Here is a 16,415-nt window from a genome sequence, read left to right as displayed (position 1 = left end):
ATCTTGCATCAACCCCAACAAGAACCATATTCAAGTAATATACACACATCGCACTACTACCCCGCACTCGCTGGCTACAGGTTACTGCACTGGGACTCTGGTATGACATTCGAAGACTATGGCCTATGATCATCTTGTGTTATGTTATATGTGTTGTGTCGGCCTGCCGCCCTGCATCTCCCGCTGCCCCGTTTATGCTTGTGGCGCGGGACGGGGGGCGAGGGCGCGTTGCGTTGGAAATTGCTTTGTACGAAGATCGAGTCGCAACGAGCTTGCGGGTTGTTCTTTCCCAGTTTGTTTGTATAGCATTAGCGTGGTCTCAGTTTCTCTTCCTCTTGGCTCTCATCTTACTCGCTCCTCTATCACTCTCAAGCCCAAGCTCTATCACCTACGTACGTTTACAATTCGCATACGCCCTAAATCAATCATCATTGTATCTTAGCCCGCCTCCGCAATGCATTCATGTACAGAGCAGTTGGTTCGCGTGCCTCGTAATCTCCTATGCAAGGTACTCGTGCAATGAAGTACAGAACTGATCGAAAGGTATGCTACAGCCACTATATGGAGACAGAAACTTGCCAGAAGTGAAACACGATACTAATCATACAGTCATCATGGTAGACAGCCGTTCCTGCCAATCAGGCGAATCATAATCCGCTTCGTACATATAGTCTCTGATCTTCAACCCAACCTCCGTCGTAATGGGCACCAGTCGCGCATTTCCGCATTCCAAGAACGCATCCAGGTCCAATTCAGCATGCTGATCCTGAAGGTCTACACGCTCAATAGCCCACCAGCGCGACGCGAGCCGCTCCTCCTTCCATACGGGCTCCTCGTCGCGCATAGAGCGGCCGTCTACGAGGGAGAGCCCGACGAACCGCAGCTGGCGGTTATCGCGGGCGAGGCTGCGCACGATGCTCGTGAGCTCCGCGTCAAGGTCTTCCGGCTGGTAGAAGGCGCGGATGGACAGGAAGACTGCTATGAGGGCGTCCAGACCGGAGAGATGCATCAACATATATTTCTGTAGAGCGATGGTCAGTAAGACTCGGTGCCATTGCAGATGGTAGTACGGGAGCGGCGAACTCACCTTGCGGTGCCCAGACAGCTCGATGATCCGCGCATCGAGGAAGCGCAGGTCGTTCGCTACCGTAGGTAGGTTCACCCAGAGGAGGTTGTCCGCGTCTATGCGGTATGCGCAGGAGAGGACACGGGGCTTTGTCCGGCCGACGAGGAATAGAGCCTCACGGGAGTGGCCGGTGCGTAATAAGCCAAAGTCAAGCCAGTTCACCCGGCAGGAGAGCGGCCAGATGTCTATATCTGCGACATCTAAATGCGCTCTGGCGAGGGTATGTGTCCAACAAGGTGGAATGGGTTCCGATGGGTCGGTCAGCCCAGGGCCAACGAGCCGGTTACGCTGATATCGGCCGCTCTGATAGCTGACGCGTTCAACGTTGGGAAATATGGAGGCCACGAGCGATAGACAGATGGTAGTGTCCTCTATGGTCAAGGTGCGCACTGAGGGGATGGAGATAGTGTTTTGCGGCTGCAGAGGGACTCGAAGCCTTTTCCAGATTTTGCTGATGGATAAGGTGTGCAAATGGACGTAGCGTGCGAGAGGTTCGAACAATGTGATGTAGGCCATCTCGGGAGCGAATTCAAGCGATATTGAGAGGATTTGAAGGCCTAAAGAGTTCATCGACAGGACGGCGTTCATCGTCTGCGTTCCTCCACCTTTCACGTTCACTTCCTGCAGGTCCTTCAAGGCAACAAGCGCTTTGGCGACCCGCTCGTCCGACGCGTGGTTGATAACCTCCATGGAGCCACAGTCGAAGCATTGCAGCCGGACGGCTTTCTCGAGGATGTCTGCCAAGGCAATCGCAGGCTCTGGAGTGTCGCGCTCGATCTCCCAAGTGACGGCCTTGGCGAGGACCAATGACTTCAAATAGCCCGGCCGCGAAGTCGTACTGAGCAGATGGTCGCGGAACTTCTTGATCTGCTCGGGGTTCCTGTCTAAAACCACTGTGTGCAGCGCAGGATCCAGAGAGACGAGGTGTATGGTCTTGCATGTATATGACAAAGAGATGGCCTCTTCAGGAGAGAGGTGAGCAATGATATTCTCGAGGACTTCCACGGGAAGTGCGATTAACGTCAATGGCCCTCCAGGAGGCGACAACATTCTTTCAGTCTTTGACAAACCTGTTCTAGAAGTGAGCAAGCAATCCTAAGCTTTCAGTAATATGCAGTACTTACCACAGATCTAGATTCTACGTCGCTCAACTCCAGTCCGTTTGTCTCCTGAGGTACTCGTACGCACGAAGATGTTTCTTGCTCGACTATATAGGGTGAGATATCGAGTGGCTTCAAAGTCGCGGTGGCGGAGGAACAGCGCGCGGGCGACTTCAATATGAGCGACTCCACTGGTGGCGGTACCGCATACAGTGACTCGGGCCGGACCCTCCCGAAGAGGTCTCCTCAGGCTTCTTGCCATAAGCCGCTGCGGTGTCTTCTTCATAAGTAGGTTCACAATACCCCAATGAGTTTGGTTAATTTAATTAGTCGAATATCTTGCGATCTCTCTCCCCAAGTTAGAGTACTGGTACTTCCGGTATCACCAGACGTCCTCCGAGTCTTTTCTTATCTCCGCCGAGTCACATCCTGATGATGGTTACTTGAGGGGCGAGCTTAACTACTACTCTACTACTACATGGGAAGGTACGATATATCCAACAATGAACGAATGTCAATCAGACAATTAGAAACGCTATCCAGCAGCGACGGTTTACCCGGCAGCAAAGTTGATTCCTCCACTCATCTCAGTGCGATTGGGGCGAATGAGACTGCATAGCATGCGAGTGTGGCCTCTCCTCCCAGCACCCAGGTCCGTCCGCCTCGATTCGCTCCTGCCACTCTGCTTTGACCCGGAGGATGCACATCTTATGGGGATCCACGCCGGGCACCATTTTCGGGATCTCCAACGGCGGGAGTATGGCCACAGGTACCTTCGCCCTGTCCTTGATGCGCTGCAGATAGACGAGGTAATCGCGGAACGCGAGGTGCGCCGTCGTGCTCGCTCGTACGGGGGGCGGCGCAGGGTGTGGCTGGATCATGACTTGCTGGAGATGCGGGAAGTACTCTTCCGCTGCGGTCTCGCCTATGACAGAGATCAGACAGAGCTCAGATGGTAGGCATGGGCGCGCTACCACTTACTGATCACTTCGTTGAGAGAATCCACTGTAATCCGTGGGTGGTAGTCCATCCTCGACATCCGTAGATGCGTCACATTGGGTGCGTGCTTCGCCCACTGCAGCATGTCGACGTCCTTCCCAACAAATGCGAGAATGTGGTGCAGCCTTTTGAGCGCGGGATAGAGTGGTCGACCGCTCGCGACAAAGGCAAACGGCTGGAAGGTCGGGTCTCCACCGACGATGGTGAGCTCGCGGAGGGAAGGGAAGTAGCACCGGACAACGGTGTTACACCGCCACTGCGCCTGAACGAGAGCGAGTGTCTGCACGTCCGCGGCGACAGCGCGGATGAGAGCCGGCACGACGCGGTTGTAGTGCTCGTCGAGGTTGTCCTGGCTGGAGCGCCAGTGCTGTGTCCTTCGCTGCATCGCAGCGAAGAACTCGGCGCGCGACATGGGCTTTCCTGTGGAGAGTGGCCCTGGAACTCCAGAGCTGGAGGCGGATGATGAAGGTGAGGCAGTCGAGCTGCCCGATGTGTCAAGGCCCTTGCCGAAGAGGGAGAGACAGAGGTGGCGGACGCGAGGGAGCGCTTCCGTCGCCCGGGCACGCTCCGCTTCGTAGCAGGCGAGGAACTGCTCAATCTTCTCGGGGGAGTTGAATAGAGCGACAGAGTAGAAGCGAGCAGGGCGTGAAGCTGCACGAATGCGTTTTGAGACGAGTGCAAGAGAGCAGCCTGTCGGGCCGCCGTCTGTGCAGGCGAAGAAGGCGATCAGAGCGAGCAGTTCAACTGCTAGCTTCTCCATGGCTGTGGCTGAGGATGGGTGGGCACTGGGGGAGGCCAGAGAGGGATGTCGTGGGTCACTTGCTTGGTGCGGCGGTGCAGCACCTGCTTATACGATGCGAGCCGAAGTTCGTGCGCTCGCGTACGCGCCTTGACAATGCATCTCCTTTAGAAGAGACGCACTTGATTGACCAATCGATCATGAGCCCTGTGAGTTGACGGTGGGAGTGGCGAAGTGATGAGGAAATGAGAAATCCGCTGTCGATAATTCAAGATCTGGGTGGGCGCTGTTCCGCAGTTTGAGCGGGCGATCGCAGTCATATGGGACCCTATGGGACCCGACTTTGCGACCAGGGCGAGATGATCAGGTGTTGGAGAAGCGATCAAAGGAGGGCGCTGTTGCGTTTGCATCAACTTGGCAATCCCGCAGGGAAAGATCAGCGTTGGTGTGTACCTTGCTGAGAAGAATCAAGTTGGATATCCGGCTCACCTTCTAGCCTAGCAAGTGAGCTGGTAGTCATGGGCTGAGACGTAGCTTGTCCGACTCCTGACTGGATAAGGTCCTGAAACCAATTCCTCTACAGAAAGTTTTGTGGTGACATGCAGTGGCGGGTGGAACGAGAGGGGCGGTGCTGTTGAGGACACGCTGTCAAATGGTGGTTAGAGGTATGTCCAATTGGTGATAGTACGCACATACCACTCCTGACATTGCACTTCGCGAGCGTTGAGGTACACACTACTCTCTGGCAGGCTGATGCGCTCGCTCCCTGTGTACGTTATGCCATCGCCTTTGCGCCCCACGAGGTGAGGAGCGTGTCCTTGAGAACGATGGTTGCAACGGCGCCCACCTTGAGGCTGGGCAGGTGGACAGATGGATACTCTGAAGTGGCTCGGAAAAGTATACCATAGAGCTACGGAGAACGAGTTCAGCGATGCGCCGGCGGATGCAATGGGCATAATTTTAGTGACCTGAGAACCAAGTCGCCGTCGTGGTGCCCACCTCATACTCATCTGCACCAAACAACTGCAAGCCTGAAGGTGGGATGAAAATCGCCGTGACCTTCAAGCGGCCTGGTTGCTAGCAGAAGTCGGTTATGCACTAGTAGGCGAGTAGCATCAGAGTACGCCAAAATATACCATTCTTTCGATCCGTAGATCGTCAATCATTAACACGGCCATAAGTATGGCGATGGATGATGGCCGTGGGCGAAGGGCAGTCTCTTCGATGCACCCCTTGCAAAGCCTCCGCGTCCTTCAAAACGACATGCTGGGCCGATACCGTGGGCATTTCTTGGAGCACGAACAGGATCTCGAGTACATACAATAGTAAATCTGCGGCATCACCGGCCGTTCAATGAATGGATTATCCCTTTGTGTCGTTTGGAGTGGAATGTTGGAGCTTCCAATACAACCTGTTAGATTCTGACCTAGATCTCTGAGGCGTGGACTCACCGAAGCTGTTATTTCTTCGTCGGATCTAGTCGATCTGTGCAGAGGTTGCTATGGGTTTTATGAAGACGTCCGGGCAATCCGAGTACCGATGGAGTACGCGCGGGGCTCCATGAAGCAGACGGTGGTGGGGAGATGGCGAGCGAGGGATATTCGACCAAACTCAACTCTCAGGTTCTCCAGTGTTCAACCAGTGGGTTAATCGAACAAGATTGAACAACAAAGGAAGACATCGTGTTCCTTTTGCAAGATTGGATGTATCTCTTCCGGAGATGTGGTTGAATGGGTGGTTTCGGAGACGTACCGTTCGAGAAGAGCAGAGGCTCCAAATCTTCAGATCCTTGAAGTACGTTCGGCATACATTTGACACGCATGATTTTGCATCGTTAAGATTGGCATTGTACCGTTCGATTGCAAGAAAGCAAGCATAGGCGAGACCTCAGTACTCAGTATCCGGACGGTGTTGGACGAGGCCTTGAGCTTGAGGGACGGCATCCATGCGCCGCGCGCAAGTCCTTGGATGCAGCTGTTTGCCATGGTGGAAGAATTTTGTTTGCCATTAGTGAGAACATAACAGTGTCAAGTCGCAGGGAAGGACTGCACAAGTAGATGGATGCAGGCTGCTCGAGGGTGACGGCCGTGGCGGAGTTGGAAGAGACGAGTCTCAGAACCGCCGGAATCGGCAGAACTCGAGCTTGTCCTCAACCACAACCTCAGCCTTGGCAGCTAACGTCTTGCTTTCTCGTCACTCACCCTCTCTGGTCTGCCGGAAGCTTGGCTCTTGAAGCTTGAAGACGTCGATCATATTAGTCGGCCATACGCTATCTTCCGATACCGCTGGGAGCTGGAAGAGGTGACCATGTGTCGCTCATCGGCGGTCTGTTCCCTTCAAGCCCTTTTCGATGGCCAATCCTCGTTTAAATCACACATCTTAAGACCCGGACGAACTCCATCGCCGGTCGCACCCAACCTGTATAGGTCGTTTAGGCGTGGTGACGACCGTCGACGCCCGTCTACGGGACTCGCACAAGGCTTGCGCGGTGCCCACAGGCCGAGCTGCACTCGTCGCGTTGAGGTACGTCTTCCTTGACCATTAAATGAGATGCTTCGTCATTGCCAAGGTGATGGTGAAGTATCTGACTCTTCTCACCATTCTTCCATCTTTCTACGTACGCTGCGTGGACGTCGCTGCCAGTCTTGGTCAGTCCGACAGAAGCGCATGAGGGGCGAAAGATCTTACCTGCCTCACACTCGATCTCGTTGCAGCCCTTCCACTTTGGCTATCGTATCTGGCGATCAGGTTATACCCAATCTCCGCGAGGAAGCCTCGAGAGCCCAACGTTGTTCTATGCCTCTCCTGCGGGATGACTGGCATGCATTTGGCATGTCCTGGCTGATGACTGCCATCTCGGTTGGCTCTTTACTGCGAGGTTACCCCGGCCCTTCGTCTTTATGACGAATTGGTACGATGTCCACGTTGCACGGGATTTTCTCCACTTCATAGCGAGCCAACTTCAGCATCGGTACTTCCTGGCATGATGCGTCTGAGCACTCACCGGGCTTAAGGCCACAAGATCGAGTGCTCCGATCTAGTGTAGTTACCCATCATTGTATTTTATGCCGTATGCTCTCAAGGAGCCAGGCGTGCCGTCGGGTCTGGGTGGGTGTCCGGTCATACTGGAGATGATGGACGAGACAAACTGGACAGTTGGATGGACGGCCAATCTGTAATAGGTCGCGCCTTGCGCACTCCTGCAGGAGCTGCGCGGTTCAGAGATGTGGACTGGATATGGTTTATATGGCGTTCCTGCGTTTGGTATGAGCCGACGCAGTTGGAATGGCCTCCCACCAGGGAGCCGAGTAGCGGGAGTCTTCATAATGGGGGATGGTGCTGATTCTGTAATACCGGATTCACAGCCTCGGCGAAGGTGTCTGCCGTGGCATGCGCTACGTCCCAAAAGAGCATGTTCGCATGCGCCCCGGAGGGCGTAATACCTAGTCATCTCTCCCCGTTTTGTGAATTGCCTAAATGAGCTGTGCTGCAGCGGCGATATAAAGACGGGCGCGCTCGCGTCGCTGTGCTTCTTACTCTCCTCTTGCCCACCAACGTCCAGGAGATCGTTCGCGGAGGGCAATAGAGACCACCCACTCTTTTTGCCAGTCCGTGTGCCTCATCGCCTTCCACAAACATTCAGATCACCACGCGATCGACGCGTCTTCGTCAAGCATCACCATCATCCACCACAAAATGCAGTCGCCAACGCAGAAGTTTGGGCGCATTTGCCATACCCGCAATCCCTCTCTTTCGTTCCAGTCTCTCCACTTTCCTTCAGACAGACAGTTTCCCCTCTATGCCCATTGCAACTCCAAGCCTTGTCGCCCGGCGCCGCGCCTCCGCTGCAACACTAAGTGCACTCCGCGTCCTCGACAACCAGATCTCATGGTACGTCTTGTCCCACTTTCTTAGTTCTTCGACCCCCCTCACCGAGTTTGGTGTAGCAAACCGTCGATCACCGATACTCGGGGAAGAGGCGGTCAAGCTTCGCATTGGTACGTTCCAGTGGTATCTAGGCACCTGTTACCTTCATAATTTGCTTTCGTGCCTCACAGTCGGATATCTTTGAGCTCGACGAGGAAGTTGAGATCGAAGTATCCCCAGTCCTCCCTTCGGCCCCCAACTCCGCCTGCTCTACTATTTCTAGTACCCGCAGCGCCAAGTCACTGATGAAAACTGCCCTCAATGTGAGTTACGCATGCTAACCGCCTTCATAGCTACTCATGCGTCCAACAGGACCTTGTACACACCGTCAAGACGAGATTACGGCGCGCTCGTTCCAGGGGGATGTTTGTTGTCGAGCCAGCAGATCGCTCTGCCAGAATCGACCTATGCACATAAACCATCTTCGTTTGTAGTACCCGTCATATGTCCTGATACCATATTGTATACTATATCCATAGCCATCTCTGCACTTGTCGTCGTAGAACGTGTCAATCCAAACAACTCGTCTTGATCCCCGCCCACCTTGCGGCGAATGCGACGTGTGCGATTTGCCTCCGGTGGATAACCCAAATGCGGACTTATCCGTCGCAAATTCAGAACAGTAGGTTCTTGAGCGCTTCCGCAGACCTGCCTGCACCTGCACACCCATGTCTTTCGTCCAAGCCCTCCGGCGACAAGCACGCCTCAACGCGTTCTGGGCACCACGACGATGCCTCGCTAGCCAGAGCGCACCAGTGGCTGCCCCGGCAGTGGCCGACTCATCGGCGTCCTCCCCCAAACCAAAATCCGAGGGTTAGTACAAACCTCCCATGTTCCGTCAACCCGAGGTCCTGACATGATACATCTCTACTTGCTCCAACTCTATCATTTTCCTCGGGGAACACAGCGAAGCCAATCTCGTCATGTCCGGAGAACATGGTCCTCCAGGGCCTTGCGTACCTCAAGGGCCAGCAGGAGGTCGTCGCGATGGCGGACGACCAGTATCCGCCATGGCTCTGGACGCTGCTCAAGCCGAGGGAGCTCCCCGATGACGGACCCGGAGGAAAGGCGGAGAAGGTGCGGTTGCGGAAGGCGAACAGGCAGCGGATACGGGACCAGAACTTCATGAAGACTCAGTGAGCGTGTAGGCGATGGGATGCGTGGTTGCGGGACGTTGGGTTCTGGGGTTGGTTGGCGAACGACCGACTGGTGAGTCGTGTTCAGTTTGCGGGTGTGTTTTGGCTTTGCTGAGAGAGGATCGGTTGTGCAGCTACGTACATGTATTCTCTGCTGCTAATGCCTAATATGTCTTGCGGTCCCGCTCATGCATTCAGACTCCAATGCACATCGTGGTGAGCACTCATCATCGCATGCAAGAAAATGCATTGGGAGCAAAGTTGCGGCTGGAAGCTCTGCAAGTTCCTACAAATACATTGTACAAACAGTGTGTCTACTCAGCATCGCAGTGGAAGGTCCGTGGTGCTCTAGGTAGGGAACGAACCGAGGGTGAAGAGGGTCTGCTTCTGCTTCCCCTTCCCCTTCTTCTTGCCAACTGTACCTTGTCCTCCACCCTCGCCATCAACCTGCACCTGGGCAGCGCCCTCGCCGGGCGTCGACGATCCCGAACCGTTCGCGCTCTTCTGCCACGCTGGCTGCGCAGGCGCGGACTCGCCAAGGATGTTCCGCAACGACTGGTTACCACCGACGGCCGCCCTGGGTACACGGGGTGCACTGGTCGATGGCAGCTCCGGGAACGCCGACTTCGAGAGCGCCGCTGGCCCGGCTTTACTCCTCGCACCAGGGCCGGGAACAGAGGTTGGTGGGCGCACGACGGGCGCAGGCGAAGGTGCAGTGGTGACGGAGGCGGAAGCCCAAGGAGTCAGGCGTTGAGGCTGGCGGAACGGCGTTGGGTTCGAGGGTCCTGAGCCGCCGGATGGTTGTAATGGAGGGAACGCATTCGCCGCTGTCGCTGCACGGGGGGCTGACGACGTGTATGCTTGGTTGGAGGTCGAGGCGGCTGCCCGGGCGACACGGTCCAACAGTTGGCGAGAGGACTGCGACGAAGAAGAGCGGGTCGCTGTGGAATGCTTTGCATTGAGAACGCGTCCGCTCGTGATGCCTGCCCATTCCGAGCCCGTAGTGGTCGGCACCAGCTCAGGGAACTGGTTACGTTGCTAAATGCGGATAATTAGCATTGGTTCCCCTCGTGGTGCAGCGACCCTGTACTACAGTCAGTAGTGACGTACCTCGATTTTGAACCCGTTCCACGCGGCGAGCAAGTCCCGCTTCTTGTCCTCTTCATCGACGACGTCGACAAGCGCGTTCACGATGCTCGCAGTGCCATCTAGGTTCCTGTCAAGGATGCTCCACACCGTCGAGATGAGATCGCGCGCGGCCGACTCATTGGCCTGGTACGAGCGGATGGCGGCCTTGACGGCAGGCACGGCGTGCGCCGGGTTTGGCGCAAGGCTTGTCAAGCGCACCACCAAGGCCGATAGACGAGGGTCGCCGTCCGCAGCCTCAGGGCTGGGCGACTGTCGACGACTCGCCTGCTGGCTTGACCCGCCACCATCGACTGTGAGGCTGCCGCCAAATGCCTCTCTCCGACGCGCCCCGGCGGCCTGAGGGCGCGGCCCTGCCCCCGCGCCAGGAGGGCCCGCCACGTGCGGTGGGGGCTCGCGTTCGCGTTCGCGGTCCCCTCTGTCACGCCGTCCGCGTCTCCCGGGGCCGCCGCCGACCTCCTCGAACTCAAAACCGGCTTCGACGCGGCGGGCGTCGCGCTTGTCGCGGGCAGACATCTCGGCGCCGTGTTCCTCGACCTGGTGCGCCTTGAGGTCGATCGCGGAGCCGAAGACGACAAATTTGCGCGCGAGGCATTCGGCGCGTCTGCACGGGAAGTGGGCGTGCATGAAGTGTTCCTCCTGCGTGCCCAGCCATGGCAGATCAGCACCTCAGATACGGTCGTGAGTTGCGGGTCTCGGATACGCACTAGTGCTTCATAGTTACGGAAGCTGCACGAACGGATCAGAGGATACCAAAAGCATGAACCATGAGTGACAGGTTTATTAGATTGGCGAGAGAGCACTCACTATTGGTCCTTGACCTCATTACGCTTGCAAATGAAGCACTCCTCGTGCTTCTCCCTCATGTGCGCGTAAAGCTCGTCATCGCCAAAGAAGCACTCGCGGCAGAATTCGCAGAGGGGATGGATGCCACCTTCAATTTGCTGTGCCTGTTTGCTGTGATCCCGTCTGTGACCCCTAGCCATAGACGGCAGGTGGATGGGGAGGACATTGGGATCGTAGAGGGCGTGCTCGTGGGCGAAGACCTTTTTGAAGCGTATGCATAGATCGCTGATGGCCACGAGATGTACATGCTATCCACCGGTGCGAGAACGATGGCAATACGTACCACATCAGCTTTCCGTGAGTTGCACGTGTGTGCAGCTTGAGGTCGCTCCATCCGTTCCCGATGAAGTCGCATTGCGGGTCGGGACAGTTGAAGCGGAGGAGGATAAGGGTTTCCTCCATCATCTCCTGCGTCTCAAACGATATAGCGAGCTTTGCATCCTTGTACGGGATATCATCTGGCGTGTAAGACGACCACGGCGCATCGGGAGACGTTGTGAATATGACAGACGGTTGAGGTTCCTGAGGTTAGCGAGATAGCGCATTCAGGGCGTGCGATTTATGCGTAGGCCAAGCGGGGCTGGGCCCGCGGTGCATACCTTGCAGAACGTGCATTCTAGCTTCTTGTAGAGTGCACGAAGGCGCAAGGCACAGACATGGCACGTCCTATGATTGCACTCCGAGACGGACCAGTACTTGACGGGCTCTGCACAGATCCAGCAGATGGCGCTGTCGTCGGCGGCCTCGGCGTCAGCATCGGTGCTGTTCTTGACGTCTTCTGAGGACGCCGCCTGGGCCAACTGAGCCTCAGACTTGGCAGCAGGGAGGCTGTCGGGCTTGGACGTGGGTGCAGGATCGCGCGGTGCGCCGTTCTTCTGGCCCCCTCGGCCCCGCCTTCCGCGATGTCCCCCGCGGCCGCGGTTGTTGTGAGTGCGTGTCTGGGTGGTTGTGGCAGCAGAAGACATGGCAGCGTAGTGTGTTTGGTGGTAGCAAGAGAAAGGCAGGAGGAGGGCAGGAGGCAGCGGCAGAGGCAGCGGATGACTGCACGGCGCTCGGGTGAGAGGGCGGAGCCGCCGAGTGGGCAAGATGCGAGATCAGGGGAACGCGACCGCTTACGACGGTAGACCACGGCTGGCGAGGGCCCCGCATCATAGGATCGAGATAGCAGTAAATCAGAAAACAAAAGGCTTATGCGGCCATGCCCTCATCCCATCCCCATACATATATACCAATGCCCGGCCGTCCCAGCACCAGCTTCCCTGCCGTCCTAGTCCTCTCCTCATGACTCCAGACTACCCCCGCCGTTCCCTCTCATCCGCAGACACAGACAGCTTCTCTCACCCAGAGTCAAGTCGCAAATCGCACTACGGTCCTCGCGGTCGCCAGTTTGTCAACCGTCACGGCTCCAAGGTCCATGCCTACGAACCAGCCAAGGCACCATGGCCGCTTTCGTACGACAAGGCTACCCTCGAGCTGTAAGTCCCCAGTACCCGCGCTCCGTGTCCCGGTCTGACAGTAGACGCAGGGAGATGATGGACACTGCCCTTACATCGGCTTACAAGGGTGTCGTGTCTCTTGTCGACCACAAGGGCAAGGAGCCCTCTCGCTGTTTGGATATCGGCACCGGGGTGAGCGCTCTTGTCCAGATATCTCCTTCTGCCTCTGTTCCTTCTCCCATTGCGCCGTCTGGCGCAATTCGTAGTCGTGACATTGAGGTAGTTCTCCACTTTCGAGATCTGCTGCTTCTTGAGCGCGATCACTGATAGAGGAGCCGAAGGCTCTTCCGCGCTCGTAAACCACACTGCGTCCTAGAGGCGCCCGATCCTCAGACGAGGTCATCAGTCCGAGCAGTGCTCCATGCCCTGCCTTTGAGCCTCCTTGGGACACGGTGAGCTATGGGGCAGTGGCAGCCGTCTACGTGTGCCCGTCGCCACCGTGCCATGGGAGTATGCCGTTGTGAACTTGCTTCTGCCCGACTACACGGAGGCGCCGCATCGGCTGGAACATCGTCAAGGCGCCATGATTATATGCGCTGTAGGCGGGGCTCTATCGGCATTTGCGAGCATCGCACGGAACGAAGTGCGCTCGCGGAGCTTCGTTAAGAGCCTTCGTCGCACAGACCTGCAGCGTGGTATGATCAAGGTGTCAGGTTGAGGAGATGCTACCAGGTAACCCGGAGCATGCAACCTGTCAGTCTCGTAGCTAGCCGCATGTCTGAGGCTCGTGTCAGACAACGTTGCCTGCTCCTAAGCTTTGCAGTGGAACGCCCATGCGTCAGCGAGACGCCGCTATTCAGTGGATTTGCTCTAGCATGCTCGGGACAGCCTTAGCGGTCCATCGAGCAGTAAATGCTGACTAGCCTGTGACATTGATGGCCCTGGAAATCTTCTTGCCACAAGTACGGTTCAGCTGGCGTCTGGAGAGCGTCCATGGGTGCGGATTCATGTCAGGCGATATTATGCGCCAGCTCATCATGCCTGTCACTTTTCGCGCTAACGTGTGGACGAGCCAGCGTTGACTCATACTCCATTAGCTAGGTCTTTGGGTCGCCCAGTCCGCTAAGTACTGGAGAAACTCAACATTTGTATGTACTTTCCACAGTCTCCAATGCATACGTCATCTTCATCCCGCATTGGTTCCTCAGGTTGGTTTCGATCTTGTCGATGTGCAAGTACCCTTGAGTGTCCTTGACCCCGATGAGGCGAGACGAATAGAGTGGGTATATGGCAACATGTGAGTGGCATGTCGTTCAGTCACACTCTGCGATTCGCTGACCGCCTTACAGACTCACTGGCCCACTTCCGTTTGAGGATGAAGAGTTTGACCATGTCCGAATAACGGAGGTCGCGCTGGGTATCCCTGAAAACAAGGCATGTGCTCGCCCTCTGACTCAACTTCACCTCCGTACTGACCTACAGTTCCACAGTGGTCCACTGTATTTGAAGTGAGTCTTGCTTGGGGCCAAGCGCTCCCACGTTCGTCGATTCTCACCTACCTCTTCCTCACCTCAGGAAGTCCGCCGTGTGATGAAACCTGGCGCGACAATAGAAATCATCGAAGAAGGTGCGGATCATCGCCATATGTTGGCATCAGCAACTCTAAACTTTCGTACAGATGCGATCTTCCCCGTATTGCCACGCTGGTTCACGGAGCCTCTACATGCACGAACACGATGGCCGTCGATCAGCTTGCAAGACGGTTCGAAACTCTTTTCAAATCCGCAGGTCACGCCAAGTCCCGACATCGCCCACGAATACGAGCTGCTCGAAATCCTCTTCAACAAGGTGTTTGACCGACGCTTCGTCAACACAAGACCGAGTTGTAAGCCATATTCTCGTCCACATCATACTGTGCACAATCACTGACCACCTTCCCCAGCAACCCTCCCAGCGTACTTCTCCGCCTACTTCAACCACGTCATCTCCCCTCCGGTCCTCACCGTCCCCATGCCTCCCCTCCCTCCCGTCCAGCCGCGTCCGCCTCCGCGTAGCTCCCAATCCTCCCGCAACTCGCAATCCATCTACGACTTTTACGACGCAGAAGCGCAAGGCGAGATGTCCCTCGCCACCTTCAACGGGCCCGTCAAGCGCAAGAAGTCCTCGAAGAGCAGCAGCACCAAGAGCGCCAGGCAGTCCACCTCGGGCTCGCCTACGAGCCCAGGCACGTCTGCCCCAGCGACGAGCAGCCCCCTCACGCGCTCGCATTCAGAAGGGGCAGTGGGCACAGCCAGGTCCTCCGCGAACGGGTCCTCGACCAGCCTGCACGGCGGATCCCATGCCGCGGATGTGCCTCCCGTGCCGCCGATCCCGACGACCGTCACGGGCTCGGGAGCTCCCATGGTCACCTCCAGCCCCACTACCGGGGCGAAGAGTGCGCGGGCGAGCATGGAGGTGCGCTCCGCGCGGTCGAACTCTGTCTCGTCGATGATGTCCAAGCGGACCGCGGCGATCCAGGACCTCGCGGCGGTGAGCACGATCATCGGGGAGCGGTCGCAGATCGAAATGTTCCCCATCGACGCGCTGCTCATCTTTGACGTGCACTCGCTGTGTCTGCACCTCCGCCGCTCCTTGGGCGTCGTGCTCGCGATCCGGGAGGCGATGTGGGAGGAGCTGCAGAGCCTGGTGACGAGCGCGCGGAGCGACGTCGATCTGGACAAGTATGGCTTCTACGTGCATGAGGACACGATGGAGAGCATGCGTGCGAAGTATGTCCAGCTGCTCGACCAGTATAAGAGGTGCGTTCTCGTTATGTTCGTGTGGTATCGGGGTGGGAAGCTGACTGAATTGCACCGTGCACAGCGACATGCACGTTCGCATGTCCCTCTGGAGCTCGCTCGTGCGGTTTGGGTGGGACTACCCCCAGCGAGACCCGATGTCCAAGGCGGAGGAGATGGAGGAGCTCCGCCTCCGCGAAGACATTGTCGTCGCGCGCCGCCAAGCCGGTGCGGAGAACGAGCGCGAGCCCCCGTGTCGCGCTGTCCGCGTCCTCGTCGGCGCGAAGGGGTGATCACCCTCTTACCCCGACTACACTATCTTCCTGCTTTTCCACCACCCGTACACTTCAGTTACTCAAGACGACCGCTATTCTTGGATATTCTCGGACTCTTACATGCTCTGTACACCCTAGCTCTGCTCTTCGCTATATTGGATTTCCCTAATTGCTCACTAGTACCATAGATCGTCCATTTGTTGTATGTATCATGCTTTTACATGTTCTGCTCTTTCCCTCTGGAGTCTGCAGGTCCACGTCGTGCGCCCCTCCTCAAAGTTCAAGCTGCAGGTGCAGGTGTCCGAGTCGGTCCGGATCCGCGGCCGGCCGTCAAGCGGTGAACCTGAGAAGGGACGAACCAGGACAAACCCGCCCTGGTCCCGCGATACTCGTATGTATATGCTGCCGAACGCGGAAGCAAATGCCTTAATTGCCGGCACTAGTCCACGTCCACAGAACGTTGCCATGGTTCCCGAGGTCCTGCTTCAATATTCCAGGCCCCAAACGCAGTCCCATCATCCGAAAGCCCCGGCGCAATCATCAGTCCGATTTGATACCCTTGCCGCGCACGCGGACGACGACTCCAAGGCCCAGGGGGTGTCCTGGCTTCCACCCTGGAAGTTCCATTGGCCCTAAGTAGGGTCTTTTACGGTCTAGGGTCTTCCGTCGTAAAAGGAGCTCCCCCGTTGCCACCGTGCAGCGGGTTGCCCTGTGTTGCCGTCAGTGGCAATTGATGTTATTTGCGAAGTACGAGAGGAGCCACTTCCGCGGTTCCGCGTACTAGGGAGTTGGACAGTGGAGAGCGCGGCAGCGTCTCCCTGAGCGTCGGATTCGCCACTTCGTTTGGATCTGTCGAAGATTGACGACTGAGTCTGAGTGAGGTTGGAGGAGCTTTCTGAATCTTTGTA

The 16,415-nt window shown here is 56.7% G+C and overlaps 8 protein-coding genes across 8 annotated transcripts; 4 read left to right on the top strand and 4 right to left on the bottom strand.

Moving 5' to 3' along the window:
* The first annotated feature begins 32 nt into the window (after nucleotides 1-32).
* Nucleotides 33-569, top strand: L226DRAFT_203250 (uncharacterized protein). The gene has a single exon (XM_067672840.1). The coding sequence runs from the start codon at nucleotides 126-128 to the stop codon at nucleotides 534-536; it is 411 nt and encodes a 136-aa protein (XP_067541109.1). The 5' UTR covers nucleotides 33-125; the 3' UTR covers nucleotides 537-569.
* On the bottom strand, nucleotides 380-2,369 carry L226DRAFT_479395 (uncharacterized protein). The gene is made up of 3 exons (XM_067676846.1): nucleotides 2,251-2,369; nucleotides 1,088-2,196; nucleotides 380-1,021 (listed from the first exon to the last, which is right to left on the bottom strand). The coding sequence occupies exons 2-3, from the start codon at nucleotides 2,174-2,176 to the stop codon at nucleotides 602-604; spliced, it is 1,509 nt and encodes a 502-aa protein (XP_067541108.1). The 5' UTR covers nucleotides 2,177-2,196; nucleotides 2,251-2,369; the 3' UTR covers nucleotides 380-601.
* Nucleotides 2,370-2,813: 444 nt separating this feature from the next.
* Nucleotides 2,814-3,985, bottom strand: L226DRAFT_454895 (uncharacterized protein; the record flags this gene model as incomplete). Its single annotated transcript, XM_067675210.1, has 2 exons — nucleotides 2,814-3,151; nucleotides 3,208-3,985. 2 exons carry the CDS (start codon nucleotides 3,983-3,985, stop codon nucleotides 2,814-2,816), a joined length of 1,116 nt encoding a protein of 371 aa, XP_067541107.1.
* Nucleotides 3,986-4,185: 200 nt separating this feature from the next.
* On the bottom strand, nucleotides 4,186-5,149 carry L226DRAFT_203239 (uncharacterized protein). Its single transcript, XM_067672839.1, has 4 exons — nucleotides 5,101-5,149; nucleotides 4,661-5,041; nucleotides 4,454-4,609; nucleotides 4,186-4,377 (listed from the first exon to the last, which is right to left on the bottom strand). Exons 2-3 carry the CDS (start codon nucleotides 4,972-4,974, stop codon nucleotides 4,462-4,464), a joined length of 462 nt encoding a protein of 153 aa, XP_067541106.1. The 5' UTR covers nucleotides 4,975-5,041; nucleotides 5,101-5,149; the 3' UTR covers nucleotides 4,186-4,377; nucleotides 4,454-4,461.
* A 2,360-nt stretch (nucleotides 5,150-7,509) lies between these two features.
* Nucleotides 7,510-8,431, top strand: L226DRAFT_530679 (uncharacterized protein). The gene is made up of 4 exons (XM_067679913.1): nucleotides 7,510-7,855; nucleotides 7,912-7,962; nucleotides 8,023-8,154; nucleotides 8,204-8,431. The coding sequence occupies exons 1-4, from the start codon at nucleotides 7,661-7,663 to the stop codon at nucleotides 8,306-8,308; spliced, it is 483 nt and encodes a 160-aa protein (XP_067541105.1). The 5' UTR covers nucleotides 7,510-7,660; the 3' UTR covers nucleotides 8,309-8,431.
* A 128-nt stretch (nucleotides 8,432-8,559) lies between these two features.
* L226DRAFT_567004 (mitochondrial 54S ribosomal protein mL54) lies at nucleotides 8,560-9,031 on the top strand (the record flags this gene model as incomplete). The annotated part of the gene is made up of 2 exons (XM_067683967.1): nucleotides 8,560-8,704; nucleotides 8,799-9,031. 2 exons carry the CDS (start codon nucleotides 8,560-8,562, stop codon nucleotides 9,029-9,031), a joined length of 378 nt encoding a protein of 125 aa, XP_067541104.1.
* A 222-nt stretch (nucleotides 9,032-9,253) lies between these two features.
* Nucleotides 9,254-12,067, bottom strand: L226DRAFT_557619 (uncharacterized protein). Its single transcript, XM_067683188.1, has 6 exons — nucleotides 11,619-12,067; nucleotides 11,303-11,541; nucleotides 10,981-11,244; nucleotides 10,881-10,902; nucleotides 10,138-10,812; nucleotides 9,254-10,065 (listed from the first exon to the last, which is right to left on the bottom strand). Exons 1-6 carry the CDS (start codon nucleotides 11,982-11,984, stop codon nucleotides 9,376-9,378), a joined length of 2,256 nt encoding a protein of 751 aa, XP_067541103.1. The 5' UTR covers nucleotides 11,985-12,067; the 3' UTR covers nucleotides 9,254-9,375.
* A 78-nt stretch (nucleotides 12,068-12,145) lies between these two features.
* On the top strand, nucleotides 12,146-15,747 carry L226DRAFT_530677 (S-adenosyl-L-methionine-dependent methyltransferase). Its single transcript, XM_067679912.1, has 10 exons — nucleotides 12,146-12,494; nucleotides 12,545-12,647; nucleotides 13,553-13,603; nucleotides 13,664-13,752; nucleotides 13,805-13,889; nucleotides 13,946-13,963; nucleotides 14,031-14,082; nucleotides 14,134-14,340; nucleotides 14,398-15,253; nucleotides 15,318-15,747. The coding sequence occupies exons 1-10, from the start codon at nucleotides 12,301-12,303 to the stop codon at nucleotides 15,523-15,525; spliced, it is 1,863 nt and encodes a 620-aa protein (XP_067541102.1). The 5' UTR covers nucleotides 12,146-12,300; the 3' UTR covers nucleotides 15,526-15,747.
* The last annotated feature ends 668 nt before the right edge of the window (nucleotides 15,748-16,415 follow it).

This window comes from Lentinus tigrinus, assembly GCF_003813185.1.
Source record: "Lentinus tigrinus ALCF2SS1-7 unplaced genomic scaffold L226scaffold_3, whole genome shotgun sequence".
Lineage (NCBI taxonomy): Eukaryota > Fungi > Basidiomycota > Agaricomycetes > Polyporales > Polyporaceae > Lentinus > Lentinus tigrinus.
This window is presented reverse-complemented; position numbering and strand designations above follow the sequence as displayed.